At 36.4% G+C, this 20,552-nt stretch overlaps 1 protein-coding gene across 12 annotated transcripts in view; it reads right to left on the bottom strand.

Moving 5' to 3' along the window:
* Positions 1-20,552, bottom strand: part of PAM (peptidylglycine alpha-amidating monooxygenase) — a 209,872-nt gene that overhangs the window by 77,091 nt on the left and 112,229 nt on the right. For all 12 annotated transcript variants that reach the window (XR_005600194.1, XM_039543593.1, XM_039543598.1 and 9 more), the window contains 2 exons: positions 14,594-14,679; positions 10,332-10,415 (listed from right to left, as the gene is read on the bottom strand). Coding sequence is in view for 11 of the 12 variants with exons in the window: in XM_039543593.1 (XP_039399527.1) it covers positions 10,332-10,415; positions 14,594-14,679 (170 nt within the window). In the remaining variant the exon portion in view is untranslated. The remainder of the gene's footprint in view (positions 1-10,331; positions 10,416-14,593; positions 14,680-20,552) is intronic.

Below are 20,552 nucleotides of genomic sequence, written 5' to 3'. Positions count from 1 at the left end.
CATAGAGAATATTTTGGATATACCGTTGTTACTTAGGGACAGATTTTCAAGTGGGTTTACTAATTTTTTGTGACTAATTTTTGGGGTCTCAAACCTGAGACACTTTTAGGAGGCTGATTTTCAGGAAGCACGAAAAATCTGTCTGAAGTTGGACACCCAAAAAGAAGGCACCCCAAATTATTAGTCACTTTTGAAAATCTTGGCCTTCACTTTTAGTGCATAGTGGTTTTCCTATATAAACATGTCAAATGTATTTCAGTTTACTCCTGCTCAAATGCTTTCTACCTTCACAACTTTCAGAGTGTGGAGCAAACAGGCACAGTTCCCCTTTAATCTGTATTTAGCAAAACCAAAGTAAATCCAAAACTATCAACGAACAAGCTAACCTCTATTGCCACAAGATAAAGCACTCATCTTACTCAACTTGCAGAACCACATCATTGTGGATAATAGAAAGTTGACTTACAGTGCACTACAGCAAAAGCAAATTAATGTAAAGACTGGGCTAGATTCCAGACTTGTGAAAGTGATCACCTAGAGAAGTTTTTAATTTTTGCAGGTAAATACGAGCACTTGCTCTAAATAGTCTCAAAATGTCTGCAGAGATAAATGTTCTTTAACAACTGCTTCCCCTCCCTACAACTCACATTCCTGAAACTATCAAAGCTGCTGAGCACTCAGTTCAGCACAGTTGAAAAAAATGAAGCAATGACAGCAGAAGTCTCAATCTCCAATAGAGCTTTTCTAATAAATGCTGTTACAGCTAAGCAACTGTGGTGAAATATTGCACAAATCCAACAAAATCTTAAAATCATCTTTCCAACCTGTCACTCTTGCTAGCCTAACTCCTTTAATTTTGCATTTCAGCTATAGAGCAAGTACACATTGCTCTAGGAAAATAAATTATTAGTTTCCATTTGCCCTGTGGCACATACAAGAAAATACATTCATCCACCTTGGAAGCAGGTTTCTTTCAAGATGATTCTCTATGCTGGATTTCCAACAGAGATCTAACAAGAAGAATTCTGCCTTGGTTTATTTCTTTTATCAATGCAAAAATAATGGTGCAGGTTAAAATGCAACACTATGGTTTGAAATATAAACAGAGATCATTTGCTTTATCATCACATTAAGATTAACTTTTAAAAAATGCATTACTGAAACTAAGTCCAATAGCCAATGTGTGCTTAATTCAGTAAAGAAATTATATTATGCATGGTGCCTATGTCACTTTTCACCAGTTTTTATGAAGAAATGTGTTACTAAATGCTAGAGCTGGTTGGAAATGTTCTGACAGAAAGGGTTTTTTGGGTCAGAAAATGCTGCTTTGTCAGAATTTTAAATGTTCTGAAAGGATGTGTTAATTTCGGCAAAATTTCTGATGGAACTTAGGCAGGTTTCCTGAGAGGTCACCCCCCTGGCCGCTTCCCTGGCTGTATATAATCAGGTGGGCTGACACAGAACCAGAGCTCCTGATGTTTTTCAAAATGTCCAATTTTTGAGGAAAAGAAATTCAGGTTCTCAGCCAGATCTACTGAATACTTGAGAAAACTCTTCTTCTAGATCTTATCTATTGTTGGAAACAAAAAATATCATCTAATTTCTAGTGCCTTCTGCCTACACGGGTATTTGTTGTGAACTAAGAAACCTAGTCTGAAATCTATCTTCAACATTTTCATTATTTTATCCTATGTATTTATAATATTTGCATAGGATTCAGTGAACAGTATGGGAACTTCTAAGTGGGCAATTTAATACCTATACATTTACATATATATTTATCCACTGGGCTACAACTGTCTTCGCGTAAGTGTCTTCTTTAGATTTCAACCCCGTCAGGACTGTATTTTTATTAAAAATTCTTAATTTTCTGCCCTCAGAGACAAACAGATCACTACATTTTCAACACAATCATGTTCATCATCCAAAACACTCAGCATCTAATGAAAACACTTAAAATCTGTTTTAAAAAATCAAATTCAATATACATCATTCAATTTGTTTTACATTACATTTTTCTAAAAAGAGGTTTCTGAAATTCTCTATGGAATCCACTTTGCACTCTGCTGCCTTTGGATAAAATGTTTGATTATTTTTTCTTTGTAATTTCCAGTCTGTTCCTACTTTATTCATAGTACAATCTGTGTTTCTTCTGCTGAATAATTTAACACCTATGAATTCCCTTTTATATTAGTCAAGGAGACTCTAGCTTAGTAGTAGAAGTATGTGCCTTATATTTGGATCATAGTAACATAAATCCTGTAGGGTTTATATTTTTGATAAAAGCTCTTCATATCCATTTTCTCTGGCACATCATAATCATTTTCAGCACTTAAAAAGTGTAGCTATATTCTGAAAAAATGATGCTGTAAAAATGCTCAACAGATCTTGTCCCTGTGTGTATTCAGTCACATATGCTTACTACAGTGATAAAAATGGGACTGTACTGATTTTTTTCTTTTTGTTGCTTCTGTCAGCTCTGCAGACCCAACGCAGCTAAGAGAATGTTAGCTGGATTCTATTTCTTCTTATACATCAATAGAATTCTTTACTTTACTTTCCCAGTTAGTTACACCTATGCAAAACTAGTTAAGGCAATGAAGTTGCACAGGTATCTACGAGGTAATAATTTAGCCTGCAGATTTTTTTTTGATTTTTTTTTTTTTAAGTCATGAGGACATATGAAAAGGAGAAACCTTGCTTGCTCTTAATTTCCAGGTTGAGTTTGTAAGGTTGTCCGTCTTTTTCCCTTGTGAACTGAGGACATTAGATATGAAAACAATGACATGCCATCATGAAATCTCATGATGCAATTTTATAGTCACTCTTCTGAGTAGCATAAAACCTTTATAGTCAACAAACTACTGCATGTGGATAGATTACACAAATATATAATTTTTTCAACAGCAAGCCAATCATCATGCAGATCTTTGCAAGAAGCTGGGAATTTTAACCTTATCAACAAAATCAACAGACAATGTATTGTAAATTCTATAGTCACTTACGTTTTTAATGGAAAATTATGGTAGGTCTGCAATACCCAATAATATTTCACAAATCACATGCCCATTAACCATCTGTACAGAGTGCCTACCCCTGCACTACCCAGTCCCATCACAACAAACAACAGCAATGAGCAGTTCAGCCACTATCTTGCCTTTGCATCTGTGTAGTAGAGCCACAGAGGACTTAAAGCTGGCATGAGCAGCACTCCAATTTACTACTTTTGTCTGGAAAAAGGTCTCTCAGAATTGTTGATCCAGAGTTGCATCCTTCAAACAGAGTAACATTCAAACCAGTAGCATGTGTACTTGCTGCTTTAAAAAGGGTGTTGAAAACAATTATGAGCCACAGAGAAAGAATTTAAACAGAAAAATTCAACTGTTTACAAACATTTCACTAAATACCTCAAAAGCCACAATCCCGCATTTCAGAAAGAAAGTTATGCTGGTTAAAAAGCCAGTCTGGTATAAAGGGGAAGTGAAAACAGCTATACAATATATAAACAAATGTAAAAAAAGGAGAAGTGGATAGCAGTAAATATCAATTAGAAGCTAAGAAGTGTAGAAAATTGGTAAGAGAAGAAAACTATTGCCAACAGGCATCCTAACAATGGTACTGGCCAATCACTATACAAAAATGGTAGAATTGTCAATAATAGTGCAAAAAAGGTGGAAGTGTTCAATAAATACAGAACTGAAATATCTGGGGGTCAAAAAGCATATGATGTAGTCATAATTATGAAACGTTTTCCACTCCAACACTAAATACAGATGATGTTAAAAAGCAACAACTAAAGTTATATCTTAAATCAGCAGATCTAGGTAATTTACATCTGAGAATTCTGAAAGAATTGATTAAGAAGTTCTCTGGACCATTGATGTTGATTTTCAATAAGTCTTGGAACACTGGGAAGTTCCAGAGGACTAGAAGAAAGCTAAGGCTGTGTCTATATTTAAAAAGAATAAACCCACATAACTACCAGCTTGTCGATGTCAATCTGAGGCAAAATAATGGAATGACTGAGATGGGACTTGATTCATAAAGAATTAATGAAGGGTAATACAATTAATGCCAATCAACATGAGATAATGGAAATTAGATATTCTCAAACTAACTTGCTATCTATTTTTCATAAGATTACAAATGTAGTTGATTAAGTATATTGCATCAGTACTATTACCTTTGAGTTCTGTAAGGGATTTGACTTGGTACTGCATGACATCTTGATTAATAAACAAGAACAACAGAAAATCAAGATGGCAAACATTATATGATTAAAACTGGTTAAATGATAGCTGCCAAAACGTAGTTCAAAATGAGAAATCGTTGTCAAGTGGCTACGTTTCAAGTGCAGTTTCGCAGGGATGGGTTCTTGGCTTTAGACTAACATTTTTATTAATGACAGTGAAAGAAACCATAAAGTTTTCACTGATGACGCATTGCAGATGACACAAAAATTGGGAGAGTGGTAAATAAGGAAGAGGGCAGGTCACTGATACAGAGCAATCTGGATTTCTTGGTAAGCTGAGCCATGAAACACACATTGTTTGCTTGTGCTAAACGTAAGGTCATATGTCTAGGAACAATAAATGTAGGCCATAATTGCAGAATGGGTGGCTCTATCCTGGGAAGCAGTGACTATGAAAGAGACATGGGGATCATGGTGGATAATCATCTGAACATGAGCTCCCAGTGCAATGCTGTGGCCAAAGGGGCTAATGCAATCCTTGGATGTCTAAACAGTGTAATTTCAAATAGCAACTGGGAGGTTATAGTACCTCTGTATTTGACACAGGAGCAACTGTTATTGGAATACCCTGTCCAGTACTGGTGTCCACCCTTCAAGAAGGACGTTGAAAAACTGGAGATGGTTCAGAGAAGTGCTACAAGAATGATTAAATGACTGGAAACCATGCCTTATAGTTACAGACTCTAAGAATTCAATCTATTTAGCTTAACACAGAGAAAGTTAAGGAGTGACTTGATCAGTCTTTAAGTACCTACACAGGGAATAGAAATATGATAATAGGGGAACCTTCAATCTAGCAGAGAAAGGTATAACAAGAAACAAGGAGTGGAAGTTAGAGATAGATAAAGTCAAACTAGAAATAAAGCACAATTTTTTACAGAGAGGATAATTAACCATTGAAACAGTTTACCAAGGGCTGCGATGGATTGTCCATTGCTGGAAATTTTAAAATCAAGATTGGATGTTTTTCTAGAAGTGTACTCTAGCTCAAGCACAACTATTAGACTTGCAGCAGGAATTAAAATAGGGAAGTTCTATGCTCTGTGTTATACAGGATGTCAGATTAGTTGATCACAATGGTTCCTTCTGGCGTTAAAAACCTATAAATCTATATAGGTGTGTCCACCTGACTGAAATACATGGCAACACTTATTTTGTTGAGGAAAAGGTGGGAGAAGCATTTTAACTCCTGTGCCCTCCACGTGTTCTCTTCCGTCTGAAGCCCAATGGTGGGTGCAGAGGCTTCTAGACTTAACTTATGAAAGGCAAAAAAATTTCCAAAGGCACAAATGGCAGTTGAGGGTCTATCATTTGTGCATTTCAAAATCTGCCCCAAAAGTCTTCACCAATTGTACTTAAAGATATTAGGTTTTTCAAACAATGCAGTAAGTTAATTACAATGTAAAACAAAGAAAAATATCAAATCCAAAATATTTCATGTGGATAACATAAGTTTAAAAAAATCGCTATTAGGAAAAAAATCAGCTTTTTAAATTATCAATTTTAACAAACACAGTTAGGGTAACTTGGTACATGCAAAATTCATAGCTACATAGTGTGCATTTAAGAACCCTAAAAGGAAGATAAAATAGGTCTTAATTGTATCTTGCCTGGCTTCTCTCACCAAGCCTAGGGAGCTAATGCTCTGCAACACTGGCCCTATTGCAGCTCCCAACCCTATGGCTTTCACCCTCCCAGTGGGCCTGTCGAGTCAAAACATTTCAGTTTCCCAAGCAACCAAAGCAGAAAGGGAAGTCCAGATCCAGGTGCCAGTGTGCCCTTTTCCATGACTGCTTCCCATCTCCCCATTCTTTTTCTGATCCCTCATTTCCCATATGCTATAAACCACTTCTCCTCTTTTAGTCGATTACCCATCCCAAAAAAAGTGTATTAAGTAGTAAGCTCGATCACTTCACTTGCAAGTTGTATTTCTTTTCCTCAGCCTTTGTTATTCTTAATTGTTTTAGACTCTTTGGTGGCAAAGACTACAACCTTGTATAAGCAGGGCAGGATTAAAGCACACGCATTACAGGCAGCCAAATAACATTAACTCTGCCCTGTAGTGACTGTATGAGAAAGAGGGGAAAAGAGAATCCCCGCGCCCCCCGATGCATTTTTAAAAATCAGTTTAATCCGATCTGGATCCATTCGCACTGAAATGGATTAATCATAATAGCATGGTTATAGCATTGCACAGACCTACAGGGCAGAGTTACAGTTGTTTGCATTCCTTAATTGTGCATTTCTATACCTTAAAATATTCTGATTTCATTTACACTTGCTTATTAACTGGTTACATTTAATTAAGAAAATATCCCTTTTACAAACAGTTGAAAAATTACAGTACAGGTACATACAGGTACTTTGGGAGAAAAGAATGAAAGTGCAAATGGGAGCACAGTTGAATAATTACAATATGCATAATTCATTAGTAGATCTACAGCCAAATATTTTATGCTTATATATCCAGTAAAAAAGTATATCAGTAACGTCTTATATCACAGCACACTGAACTCTGAATACTGCTACTGAATCTGTGGACTGTTACTGTTATTTTTATTGCTGAGAGAGTGCCAGATAACATGAATTAAATTAATAGATTTCATCCTTCATTCTGAATTATGACACATTATGTGTGCTCCACTTTGTAAAAAAGTGCAACTATTATAGTCTTAAAACTGGAAATCTCTCTCTTACCAGTTAAAGTCTTGGCACAGATAAGACACGTTTCTTTTGGATAATTTCTGAAGTGTTAAAAATATTTCTAAAGCTGTTCACAGAGCTCAACATTAAATCTGCTTGAAGAGAGCAATCAAGATTTAGAGAGAATTATATCACATTACATTTTTCCCTACTCAAACTGAGATTATCACAAGCAAGCTAAATTAGAAGCCTTTTTTGATCACAGAAGAAAAATGAAATATTTTGCATGTTAAAAATAAAAGGTTGGAGCACACAATACAACAAGTACTGAAGTAAAACCAGATGGTATTTCGTCATACTTATTTTAATCTCTCTCCTAACAACTTCAGTAGTATCCAACAATCCCATCAATTACTGACAAAAAGTAGAGCTATTGAGATTAATAGAAATACTGATAATCTCCCCCCAAACCCTGTCTACTACCTTACTTTGGAAACTTGAAAAGATAGGTTGTGTAAGTTAAAGTAGTCATCGCAATGGATTTATGTGACAAAGAACAGAAGAGGAACAAAAATCAGATTCATTCCTCGATTTAAGAAATTGTAAATTGTCATGTAGCAGGCAAATAACTTCAGGTGTTCATTGTTTTCCATTTAACACCCCCCCACACATCTTATTATTAGAAATTTTTTTTTAAAAAATCCCACATGTGACTTGTACTTAATACTCAAAAGGAACACTCAACTTCCCCAAGCAATAACGAAGAGCAGGCTCTCTCCTAATATATTTTCTTCTGAGAGTTGTGATTTTAATTATAAGCTCTTTTGGCAAGTGACCATTCCCAAGGGTTTGCAATAGCTCACCTGTATTGTCAGATGTAAAAACAGATTCCTTCTGAGCACAGATAGGAGCAGCCACAGTTGTGCAATTTACCCATCTTCTGGCCACATAAAATTAAAACAGTTACTGCACTCTCCATTTGTGCAGACTTTTTTTTTTTGCCAATTATTATGAAGCTTTATGGCCTTATATCCCCTCATTTCACAAACATTTAAAAACTTTTAACAATAAAAACAAGTAGAAATAGCAGGAACTTATTCAATCACTGAGTACATCTCCCTGCTTGTACAGAATTTTCTACAGTACAGTTTCTAAAAGCTTTGTATACTGAAATCTATTTTTAAGTGCTTGAAATGACAGGGTTTTCAATACTGGGAGATTATTTGATTTTGTAATATGCCGTATTTTGCTATTTGAATTCCACTCCTCCCATTCCTGTTACATAAACTTCTTTTTTTTAAATCCCAAACAACTAGTTATGCTCCTTTATGCCACTATATGAAATTACATAATTCCCCTATTTCCGTTTTTTTTTCTTTAGGGCCTACAAATATTTGTATTTCCCACTCTAAGTCATCAGGGATCTTCATATCCAAGTTTAAAATCCACATTGTAATACATCATGGTCAAAATCCAACAGCATAATGATGTACAGTTTGGTCTGTTCAAGGATAACAGAAGGCCATATGGCTAATGCACCAATCCTGTATTGCAAACAGTCCTCAAGTGTGGAAAAATAAATGCACATATCTGGAAAATGTCAGAATAAGTCACTTTATGTTGTGTTTTTTTGAAGTTCTGCATTAGTTAACGCTGCTACTATATATTTCATGTTCTCCAGAAAACAGATTAGTGAGGGATTTATAATAATGAAATCCAAATGCTCACTGATACCAGTTAACAATATACTAGCTATGCTTGAGATGATTAATTTGAGATATCAAAAGATATTTACAGAAATGAAATAATCAAAACTAATTATTTTTTTTATAACTCTGGTCACAGATTTTCTATTAAATGTCAAGCATATCATATCCTTGTCACCAGAAATATAATGAATTATTTTGCGTTTTTTGTGTAAGTATTCCACTGTAAAGCAAGAAGACAACACTTCAATCTGTTTCTGAGATTGGTATAGTTCTTGGCAGGTTCAAGTCAGTCTGCTTTTTACCTCATGACCCAGTACTGAACATTTTGTCAAGTCCTTGTTAATTTAAGGACAGGGAATAAAACTATGCTGACAAAATATTAGCAAGAGATATATTTTAATAATGGTTTAATTCTACACCAAACAGAACAGATTTGATTTACCATTTAAAAAGGGGAATCATTTCCTAAGGCATACAGTTTAAGTTTTTGAAACAACATATAGAATTGACAAATCTTTTAAATGCCTGTTGATCCAATTTAGCAAAGCTGAATGCTTTAAGGATTTCTAAAGTAAACATAAACAGCACTTTACAAAAACAGACAGACAAACAAAAGCCAGTGATCCTGCCTCAAAGCTTTTACTAACAAATTACTTTTTACTGTATTTGATCAGAGGTGTACCACCTAATTTAGAAGAGCCCCAGTTTTGAAAAGGATTAATATTTGAATAGCTGATTGTACTCATGCCTCACATAAACTGGATTTTTGTGGTGTTTAGATGAAAGCGTATCAAATGCAGTCCGTCCCTTTAGATTACGGTAAACAGGTAAGCCACCATCTGGATTTTTGATTGGTGACTATAGAACAAAACTCCTAATTCAGAAAAATGCACAGAAAACATAAGGCTTACAAGGTGGGTATTTGCCCCTCGTGTTATAGAAATTCACAAAAAACGTGTAATGAATATAAATTTATGGTCCTCCCAGTCTTTCACAGATGCTGGTAGTAATGGTGTATATTTTAGATGTTCTATTGGATAGATATACTAGAGCAAAAATACTTATATTCTGGCTGTAGAGTCTATCCACATGTATTAACAAAAACAAATCAAAGAGCAATGTTTATATTTTCTTACTCTCAAAATACTCATGTTATTTTCATGCTTCTTTGAATGCTGATTGATTGATTAATGTCTCTCTCAACTTAACCAAGATTCAAACCAGATATAGGCATAGCTATTTTGCACTGAGATATAGCACTCATTAATATAACTGAAAAATCATGATTTATAATACAAAATCTATTCTAATATGCTATTTTATTTTAAAGTATTTTACACTAAAATATAAACTTGAAAGAAAGATGTGAAATAACTTTATCAGATGAAAAAAGATGTTAAGTTGTTCTGAGAAGGAGTCTGCCTCTCCTTACATTGCCAATGTGAAAATGAGCATAGTTGCCTTTTGTTGCTTTCTTTGAATTTTACTAAAATATAACCTTGTCTATTTCCTTTCTATATATCTTAAAAATATAAGCTTGACTTAAACTTTTTTAAAGTTAACTTTTAAGTTAACTTTTTAGGTGCTTCTACCCCCACTAGTGGCAGCATCAATGGAAATTATTTCAGTAGGTAACAAATGCTTTTTTTGTGTGCATGCAATCTAACATTTTTCAGAAAGGAATATTTTAAATCATATTTACAGACGACAATTTCCAAAACACATACCTCTGAATGCACTGACATCCCCATAATGTACTTGGAGCACAAAATATTTGCTACCTGTTTCTCCTCCAACTTTGAATCCAACACCTTAAAATAAAGAAGACGAGTTAGGGTTATGCAAGCGATAAATAAGGTATATTTTAAATAGTTTGTCACTGGTAACACTGTCAAAAAGTCCAAGACTGAATATTTAGACTGGCAGCGGAGGAGGAGGAAAGTTTTACTTTAAGATGTCAGTGAAAAAACTACTGGTCAAAGAAACTACAAAATAAATACATAAATAAAATATTGCTCAAGTGGCACTGAACATAAACTTCTGATACTCAGTCTGAGTCCTAGTGATCAATGAAGAGTGATGACTGATTTAGGCAAATAATTCCTTCATTCCAATGCATATTAGGTAGGATTATACAACAAGATGATGCTCATGTTCTTTATTAGCCACAAAGGATCCTAATAGAATATAATATTTTCATTTCCCATTTTAACAGTTAATTTAAGTGTAACAAGATGTAAATTGCTATGCATTTATGCAAAAAACACTAAGATTAGAAATACACAAACTTAATTTTCCACCCCAAAATGTTCAACACTGCAGAAATAGTTATTTTCATGAAAGTTGTCAGAATGTGCAGGTTTCCAAGTAAAATAACAATGGGGTGACAAATTATCAATAGATATTACAGAGGAACTTGAAAGAATGAACACAAATTACAGAGCACCAGCATCATTGATAATGATCTTTCCACACCTGCCCAACAATGAAAATACTTGTTGAGAAGCAGAGAAAGCAATCTCTGCCTATTCAGCCTGTGAATCCCACTAAATTAACAAGTGCCAGTGGCAAAGCTTCTCTGTGAAGAGGGTTGCAGAATCTCTATGCTCAAATCATAGTATCAATAAGAAAAAAAATAAGGAAAGGAAGGAAGACTGGTAACTCATTTAAACATCTGCAGTTCTGAGTAATTTAGATACAGCAACAAATTGCCAGCTGGGGTTTGGCATGTACTTTAGCACCTTGGCTCCCTCGATTGTACAGCTTTGGTGAACTGTAGCTACAAGTGAATATGCTCAGAGCTCAATTAATGTCCCTGCTGATTAATATACAGGTCTGTCACATCTTACGCTGGGGTTACATTCCGCAGTCAGCGTGTAAGCGAAAATCGCGTATAGTCAAAATTACATTGAGTGTAACGGCGGGTGGAATCGCCCGTACTACAGGTACAGTATTAAAATTGTTATTTTTTTTTGCCAACCGCGTAAAGCTGAAATTGTGCATGTTAAATGCGCGTAAGATGCGAGAGATCTGTACAAGGAGATGTTTAGAAAAGGTAGTCTGTGGTATTCTACACTGTTCGTGGCAATGGGAAATGGAGCTAGAGGATAAAGGGGAAAAGTGACTCAGTTTAAAGGGATTGCAATAAAATAAAGATATCCTCAGACTAAAGCTACACCTTCCATAGATTGTAAATATATTTCCAGTACACTCCAGAGGCTGTCCTGGAATAATGCAACGGAGTATTACGCTGAGACTGGCCCACTGAAAATCTGCTGGGATTCATCCAAAGGACAACGTCATATAAAAATGAAGGCATATGTGCGCTCTCCAATTGTTTCAGAACATCAAGCTGTGAAACAAATTGTGTACAGAAAGCCCTTATAGATCTGTAAGTTCCCAGACTCAAAATACATAACAAAATTGAAAGACAAATATATTTAGATGGAAGCCTCTATACAACCTCTAATCAGATAGTTTCTCTTTCTTTTTGGAGCTTTTTTGAAATGCACTTTGAATTACAAACAGGATCCATTATCTACATATGCAGTGGTGTGTCTTGTAAGGGGATAGAACTGGCATTTTAAAGGCTCCCAACTCCTTGTACAACTTTTGTCAACCACCAAGCTCTGCTTCCAGATTTTTCTTTTCCCAAGTTAAATTCTTTTTAAGTTGGGAAAGTTTATCAAAATCTTCCTCAACCTTCTCCACTTAATCCAGAGAGGATTATTGATGGTCCTTACACAACAACATTAAAAATGCATCTATTCTCCCAAGCTTTTCCTCAGAGGTAAGGGGCACAGAGGAGAAGGGATTGCACAATTGGAGGGAAAATGTGATTGAATCCATAAGAGAGGTTATGGCAGAAGCGATATAGGGAGGGATATGGAGTGTAAGGGGGGCAGGGATAGCTCAGTCATTTGAGCATTGACCTGCTAAACCCAGGGTTGTGAGTTCAATCCTTGAAGGGGCCACTTAGGGATCTGGGGCAAAATCAGTACTTGGTCCTGCTAGTGGAGGCGGGGAGCTGGACTCAATGATCTTTCAGGGTCCCTTCCAGTTCTATGAGATAGGTATATCGCCATATATTATAGATTGCTTGTGAGATTCTGTTGTTGCTGTGATGATGATCTCTTTTCTTTACATTTCATAAGTTTTTTTGACATCTGTGATTTTAAGTATGTGTAGTAGTGCACCTAAAACATGGGAAAGGCAAATCAAAGAGAAAATAACACCACCATGCATTTGTCACAAAGGCATGCCTGTCAATCATCTCATTACAGCTGTGATTGCCTTGAGTTTTCAGATACCTGTCCTGGATAGTTCCCAGTCCTAGGATGCTAGTTGAGTTCTACAAAATAAGGTTGGCCTTCTATAGCTGTGGTGAGGAGCAAGGAGGTCTGTGGCTGCCTGTGCATCCCTTCCCCTTTTCCCTGCTCTGTCCCCTCTGTTGGGCCTCTGGAATTGGCACAGAAGGATAATAGCCACAGAGCAAAACACTGTCTGTCCAGTCCTTTTCTATACCTCTGCCTAGATTCTCATCTTAGCACTCAGAAGCAATAGGGACAACTGGCAAGCACTTTGGCAGGAATCAGGAGATGAGGAAACAAGGTGGAGAAATCCCAGAATCTCCCCCACTCCCAGAAGAAAGGCAGACAGAGAAGACCAGATGCCTTCCGGAAGAGATACAGTAAGGGAAGAGAGAAGCCCCAGAGGTCCCAGCTCCTAGAAAGAGAAAAGGGGAAAATCATCCTGAAGACGCTGGTGAGGGAAAGCCCATCTATTCATTACCTACATATGCCAGGCAATGTTCCAAAATTGCAGGTTCAGGGCACCCATTAAGGGAGGTGGGGTTGGGGACAGGGAATCACAGGGTTTTGTGGGGACCTCAACAGGTTTGGTTAGGCACACAGAAGTTAGGATGCTTATATGAATCCTAAAACTGTACATGTTTCAATCATCCTATTAAAAATAACTTAAATTCTTGAGCATGCACACAAAACTCTCCAGTAACTCCCCAGCCCACAGCTTATTTAAATGATAAAGATTTAAAATTTTGCAATTACAAGGTAACTGAAAGGTACCCAGTTCAGAGGTGGTGCTTGTACAGACCTCAGTGACAGCATGTATACATTCCTAACAGCCCTCCTTCTACCACCTGCCCAAACCAGCACACACAGAACAGTAAGGAAGAATACAGAGGACCTTCCAATTCCTCCAAGGTGTCTAGTAAGGCAAAGGGGATGGACAATAAATAAAACAAGCTGGGGACATGAAAAGAATGAGTTCATAATTTCCACCTTATACAAGCGTTGCTTCCAGAGGAAGGCAAAAGATGCAAGTGGAGGCCTGGCTACTTCTGGTGGCCATCCTGCCACTGGATATGCCTATATAAAATCTCACAACTCACACTTAAGGGCTGAAGGGTCTCTAACTCTGTATTTATGCTCTCTCTTTTTCCTTAAAAACAAAAAAACAAACTGCCCATCCTTCCCCTCCCCCTAATTGTAGTGGGATGCAGTGCATTCTAGTGGAGAGGGCACTGAACTAGAAGTCAGGTTCTATCCCCAGCTCCACCACTGACTTGCTCTGGGCCACTGTGCAAGTCACTTTCTCTCACCCCAGTTTCCCTATCTGTGAAATGGAGATAATGAAACTTTCACTTAGTTGAAAAGCACTCAGAGACCTATGCATGAAAAGTGTTGTGCAAGAGCTAATTATTATATTATTCTCCTTTAGTCCTGATTTATAATCCATAATGTTACATGGAATAAGAAAACCACATATGTTCATTAGTTCCTATAAAGTAAGTAATATTCATTACCACAATTAATTAGATTGAAGTATGTACACTTTTAAACCAACTGAAACCACTCAATGAAAGACGGAAAAAGAGATTGCAGGGGGGAGGCAGGGAGCTACTCTTCCCTCCTCCTTCCCCATCCCCCCTACCCAAAGAGGGAATTCCATAAAATGAAAGGCACCATACCTTTCGGTAGTCTGGTGGGAGGAGCATTTCTTGCCCAAGCATATAAAATGTTGGACTTGTCTGTGCATATTCCTTCATCACAGTCCCTAAAACCACAGAGAAAAGAATATATAATTTATTATATTTTTATTTTGCCATCTGCAGCTCTCTCATTCTCCAGGTGGACTATGTACATTGAAATGCTAATTTTACCAGATACGTCTAATTAATCTTAAATACAGTGCTCCAATGAAGAAAAATTTCCTGGCTATCAGTACTGCCACCTTCGCAGAGTACATCATTACCTCCTTTTCTCTCCTCCAGGAAGCGCCTGGGGAACAGGAGAGCCTTCCAGCATGTTTTGATGGTCACCAAACTGTCCATCTGGCAAACCACGGTGAGATGTGAGTTCCGTAGCCCTGGAATCCTTACTAAGAAAGCACTTCCTTCCATTTGATTACACCAAGAAGCTGTTAGCTCAAGTGCCTGAAATGACTGCAGCTAAAGAAGTACCACATGGGAATAGAAGACATGATGTGCCACATAGAAAGACGACAAATCAGAGTTTACCCCAGAAATCCACTAGCAACAAGTGCAGGTTGCAGAGAGAAGTTTGCCTACAACATGGGTTGGATAGAAAGCAACAGATAAGAAAAATAGCAATGCAATCAAAGAACAGCATGATCTTACTGCCTTTCCCCTCAACCTATCTATTTATAACCCTCACTTCATCGTGTCAAGATTATGCTCTCTAGGACAGTGGCAGTATTTTACTCATTTGTGAGAGATTTCTAGCACATTTCTTGAGTGTGCAAAAAAATTAAATTATAATAATCACAAGAAGTGTAACGTTCTTGTCAAGTGACACATCACAAAACGACACCAATTTTAACACTAACTAGAGGATTTGTACCTGTAGCCCATACTGAGAATACTAACTGATCCAACCAAAACAGGGATAACCAAAGCAAGGTCCACACCCAAAACAGTAAGATACAACTTTCTTTACTATACATATATAAATGATAAAACACGAGCCTGTCAAACACTGCTACCTGAGTATCCGGAAGCAGCACCTGCCCACGTAAGTAGCTTCATTGCAATTTTACAATCATAATCCAGTCAGGATGATAATGAGGCTTCTACACTGTAAAGATCATCATTAAAAATAATATGTAAATTGTTCAGGCTCTCTACAATCTTAACAATATTATCCCTCTGTTAAAATTCTCAATTTAGCTTTAAAAAGTCTATTCCTCTCCAAAATAGTGTTATATTTTCTCCTTTTTTGTCTTTCTTATCAATTTTCTGATATTAAGTTACTTCAGATCCTACCAGAAAGCTGTAGGTCCTACAAAGCTAAGATTACAATGCATTTTTGCCATTTAGAGGGCAGGTAATCTGCAGTCTCTTCTAGAATTGGGTATAATCCTTAGCTTTTTGCAAATCGAATATATTATCCTTTGTCCAACAAGACAATTTTGTGATCTCTCTTTCTCTCTTACACTTCGGTATTATATTCCTGGCTGGAGATCTTTTCTGGACACCTAAAGAAATCACTCTTTAGTGCCAGGGAATTAACTGGATTGAACACTGCTTCCTTTTGCTGGAATAGCTTTTAATTGTCTTTTTGGGCTAAAAGTCCTACAAAGAGCTTATTCCGTACTCCCTCTAGAAGTTAGAATTAGATTCTTGCTGGGAAAAAAGTTACTCTGAATTGTATCAAAAACACCCCAAAATATTTTTGTAACCCATCATCACTTCTTCAAAAACAGACAGCTTTGTAAAATTAGTGCCTAAGAAAGAAATTCAGTGCTTTCACTTAAGTACAACAATATAAAACACTTAATTTCTGTCCTAACAATTATAGAAATACTTTTTCTGACTACCATTTGAAAAAAATTATGCAACTGGCTTGCAACCACATACATCAGGTTAACAGCATATTGTACCCATCTTGGGGAAAATTCAGGAAATCTGACTAGCCACATCCCCTTTAAGCAGGGTCAGGCATTTATGCCCTGGAACACTATTATTTATTGCATGGACAGACCACCCATATAGAGCTTTTCAGTTTTCAAACATTCAGAAATCTGTGTTTGTGATAGATAATCAACAAAGAACAGGCTATTTTCATTACACGAAAGTTGATAAAGTGATACCCAAATCTTCCATGCAGATGTAAGTTTTTTTGACAACAAAAAAAAAAGTCAGTGGAGATTTTTGTGCAGGTGAGCTTAGGACAACTGGAGAGTCGATTAAATGCTATTTTGTCACAAAAAAACCACTTCAATGCATCATTAAAATAAGTGCTTATCTACATAGCTCAGCAATGTGTGCCAGACAGATGTGATCTGTAAAGTTCTGTAGCTGTTATGCGTAGATCCTGGTGTCATGTTCTAAAAGGTACCTAGTTTGCATTAAAATAGTCCTACAAGTCTACACAGGGCTGCTAGAACACTTTACAAGTCACATCCCTCTAGTGTGCTTTGCCAATGGCATGTAGACAAGCCCTCAGTAACTTGATTACTCAGATTATTGACTACACATTTCTTGTTGAAATAAATGAATTATTTGAGTTCTTTGTACCCTATATTTTCATAAGTCCTACATATCAATATGTAGATAAGCTTCTATCATTATAGTGGCATTGGAGTGCCACAATAGTTAAGGTTGCATTATTATATATGTTTAATGGTGGGCCTAAGTCCCCGAAAATCAACATGCTTAGATTTCTTTAAAATTTGGTGTGCCTAGGGAGGGTGCAGGGTAGGGTTAATTACCCAAATTTGGAGTCTGGTAAGCCAGGGGGAGTGGAGACACAAGCTTCCCCCAAACAGCCATTTAAGGAAATGTCTAGGTAGGTTTTTTCTTCCTAGAGCTTTATATCAAACTATAGATGTGATATGGGTTGAAATGGCTTCAATCTGTTGAGTTTTACCCAAGGTAGGCATTACATCAATTAAATTTTGAGGGACCCAAACTGAGAACAGTATTTAAGAAAATGTACATATTTTACACTGCACATGTGCCAATACAGAAAAAATGTCTAGGAGTTTTCCATTCCTGCCATTTTACATGCTTTAAACTTGACTCTTGTAAGTGCTCTAAAATCCAAATGGTTACTCAGATTTCTATGACATTTGGTAAACCTTCTGGGGCACATTAGTGATCCAAATTTGGGGTCTAAAACATGGGAAACCTTAACTCTGCATTTCCTGGTTTTCATAAGTTACATGTTTTGGTCAACTGAATGTTCTGCCAAGGAATGACATTCCACCAAACAACCTTAACACTGCATTAATATAGTGTTTTGGCCACTGAATTTGCTTTGGTGCACATGTGCAACCACACATTAGTTGACTTCCTAATAATGGAAGAAAATAAAATATGTAGACCATGAATAAAATATACAGACCATGAATTTGGGAACAAACCTGCAAGAACTGTTGCCAACTATGCTAAACTATTCAAGCAGCTAGAAAATGACCAGAGACTGTTTTCTTAAAAAAAAGAAAAAAATCGTAATAGCCGAGAAAAAACAAATAGAGTGTTCAACACACTGACAGAAAAGCAAGATTTGTATTTCAAGAACTCCAGGTTTTCTGATCTTCTAAAGCGTACAGATACATATATATATATTGAACTTTTGGTGCAGACTGCATATGGGCTTGGTTCTATAAATGGAACAAAACTGAAACTATACAAATGACAAGATGGTGAACAGTCTTATCCGAGCATATGCTATGTCTGATCTGATATGAACTTACACAGTGTGAATTAATAATGGAAAATTGAAAATCAAAAAATAAATTGTTACAAAACAGGAAAAGCCAAAAACATGATGGAATTCAGGACCAAGCAGCAATGAATTGTGTTATTTTCAGCAATTTACAGCAAAGCTGCTTTCCAGTGCTCTCATTCCTAGCAGCTAGGTTATTATTTCAGATTAGTCCTCATAGGATTCTCATTTAGATTGCCCTTTTCAAATATTAATGTCCCAATCAAAATTTAAAATGTGTTTCAAAGCCCCCTTTTGACTTATTAATATTCATACCATATTGATGAGAATGAATGTCTGCAACTTTAATTGTCTTGAGTTCCTGAACCTTTGATATCCTCTTTGACAACCTCTTAACCTCCAACTCGTAAGGGAACCATTCTATAGCGTAAGTGCCTTCAACTGGGCCAGTCACTGAATAGTGCCAGATTGTCACTCTGAATTATCCTAACACGGAGAGATAGCATGTTAAACAGCCTCTTCTTGTATTTTGTTAAAGTACATTTAAGTTCAAAGGTTATCCTGGAAACATCCAAAGAGAGAACTGGAGAAAAAATCTAATCTTTACAAAATGTTGTAGCACGTAAAGTTCAAACGGCTAGCTTTCAAATCTTACCAAGTTTACAAAATTGGAAGTCTCCTCAACATCCTGCTCTTTCAATTTTTTTAAACAGGAGCAGCCATCTTTTATTTTGATAAGTAGGTCTTAAGCTTTTATCTACTCATTCTAAACTCTGGATTAATCCTTCCAGCTCTGCATAGGGGACGATCACTGGAATGCACAGGCTGATAAAGGTCCGGAAGGCAGCTGAAAAGAATGATCTATTTAATAATCCTACTGTTTAAAGATTTCTGAATTACTCTACTTGTGACTTGCAATAGTATCTGGATATTAAAATATAAACATAAGCATACTATTAAGCAAACCAGAGAAAACAAATATGAAATTCCAACAAGAATGCCATAAATTTTTGTTAAATCCAATGAATACTTGCACAGTTTTTGGGGGAAATTCTCAGATTTTTCTCTTTATTATACCCAACTGATTTTCCCCCAGATATATTAGATGCACTTGTTTCAAACAATTCAGTAGGGGGAACTTTCATTTTCTCTACAAGAATAAAGTAACCTGCTAATGTTTATATGAAGTGTCCTGTAATGCTATCCAATTTCCACTGGTGGTGACGTTCATATACACAAATCTGAAACCCAGAATTTTTATATATTTCTGTTTTGATTATTTATATTGTTATACATTTCTGTTGGACTATTTATATTTGAGCATGCTCCCCCCAAAAAGCACCTTTAAAAAAGACCTGACAATTGATAGAAACGATCATCTGAATTCACACAATCCTATAGGTAACATGAACTAACCAGCTTTATTCCAGTATGTTGCACTCAAGGATGGCCACATTGCACCCAGAAATAGCAACTTATAATGTAAATAGTTCTATTTTTGTCAAGCAGTAATAACCTAACATATATCATTGTCCTTCCAATCGTTATTGGGGCTACTGATGCTGTTATTTCTGGGATTTCTACTGCTTACTAGTTTAGAAAAATATTACAATAAATCAAGAGAATAAATTTCATTTGTTTTGACTATCTGTGTCTGTCACAGAGAACAGAATAATCTCAGATTGGAAGAGTTGAATCTACTGTAATTATACCTTTCTAAAAAAACATGCTCTAGCTCAAACAGAAGTTATAGGTGTGATGCAGCAATTACTGGGTAAAATTCTATGCCCTGTTTTATGAAGGCGGTCAGACTTGACAGGTGATCATAATGGTCCTCTCTGGCATTAAAGTCTATGAATCCTTGTGGAGTAGACTATGCTCCGATTTGTATGTTCAGGATGTCGTGAAGCAGAGAAAAGACACAGGTATATCTTCTTCTACTTTTTGATACTGAAAGTAATTGTTGTTAAGATAATCGTTACATATTATAATTATAATTTCTAATTATGTCCTCTTGCCATCATTTCATTCTTCCTAAACCTTCTTCACATCCCAAACTATTTGGCTGAGAATTGTACAATACTGCTCCAGAGCCCATCACCACCCATGTTCCTTAGTTATCCAGAGGAGTTGGTGAGAAAAGTATTGTTGTTTGTAGTAGTATTACCATAGCACCTAGGTGCCCCAGTCATGGACCAGGTTCCTATTGAGCTAAGGGCTGTTCAGACACAGAACTAA

Source organism: Mauremys reevesii, linkage group 6 (assembly GCF_016161935.1).
Source record: "Mauremys reevesii isolate NIE-2019 linkage group 6, ASM1616193v1, whole genome shotgun sequence".
Taxonomy (NCBI): domain Eukaryota; kingdom Metazoa; phylum Chordata; order Testudines; family Geoemydidae; genus Mauremys; species Mauremys reevesii.
Note: the sequence above shows the minus strand (reverse complement) of the source record. Positions and strands in the feature narration are given on the sequence as shown.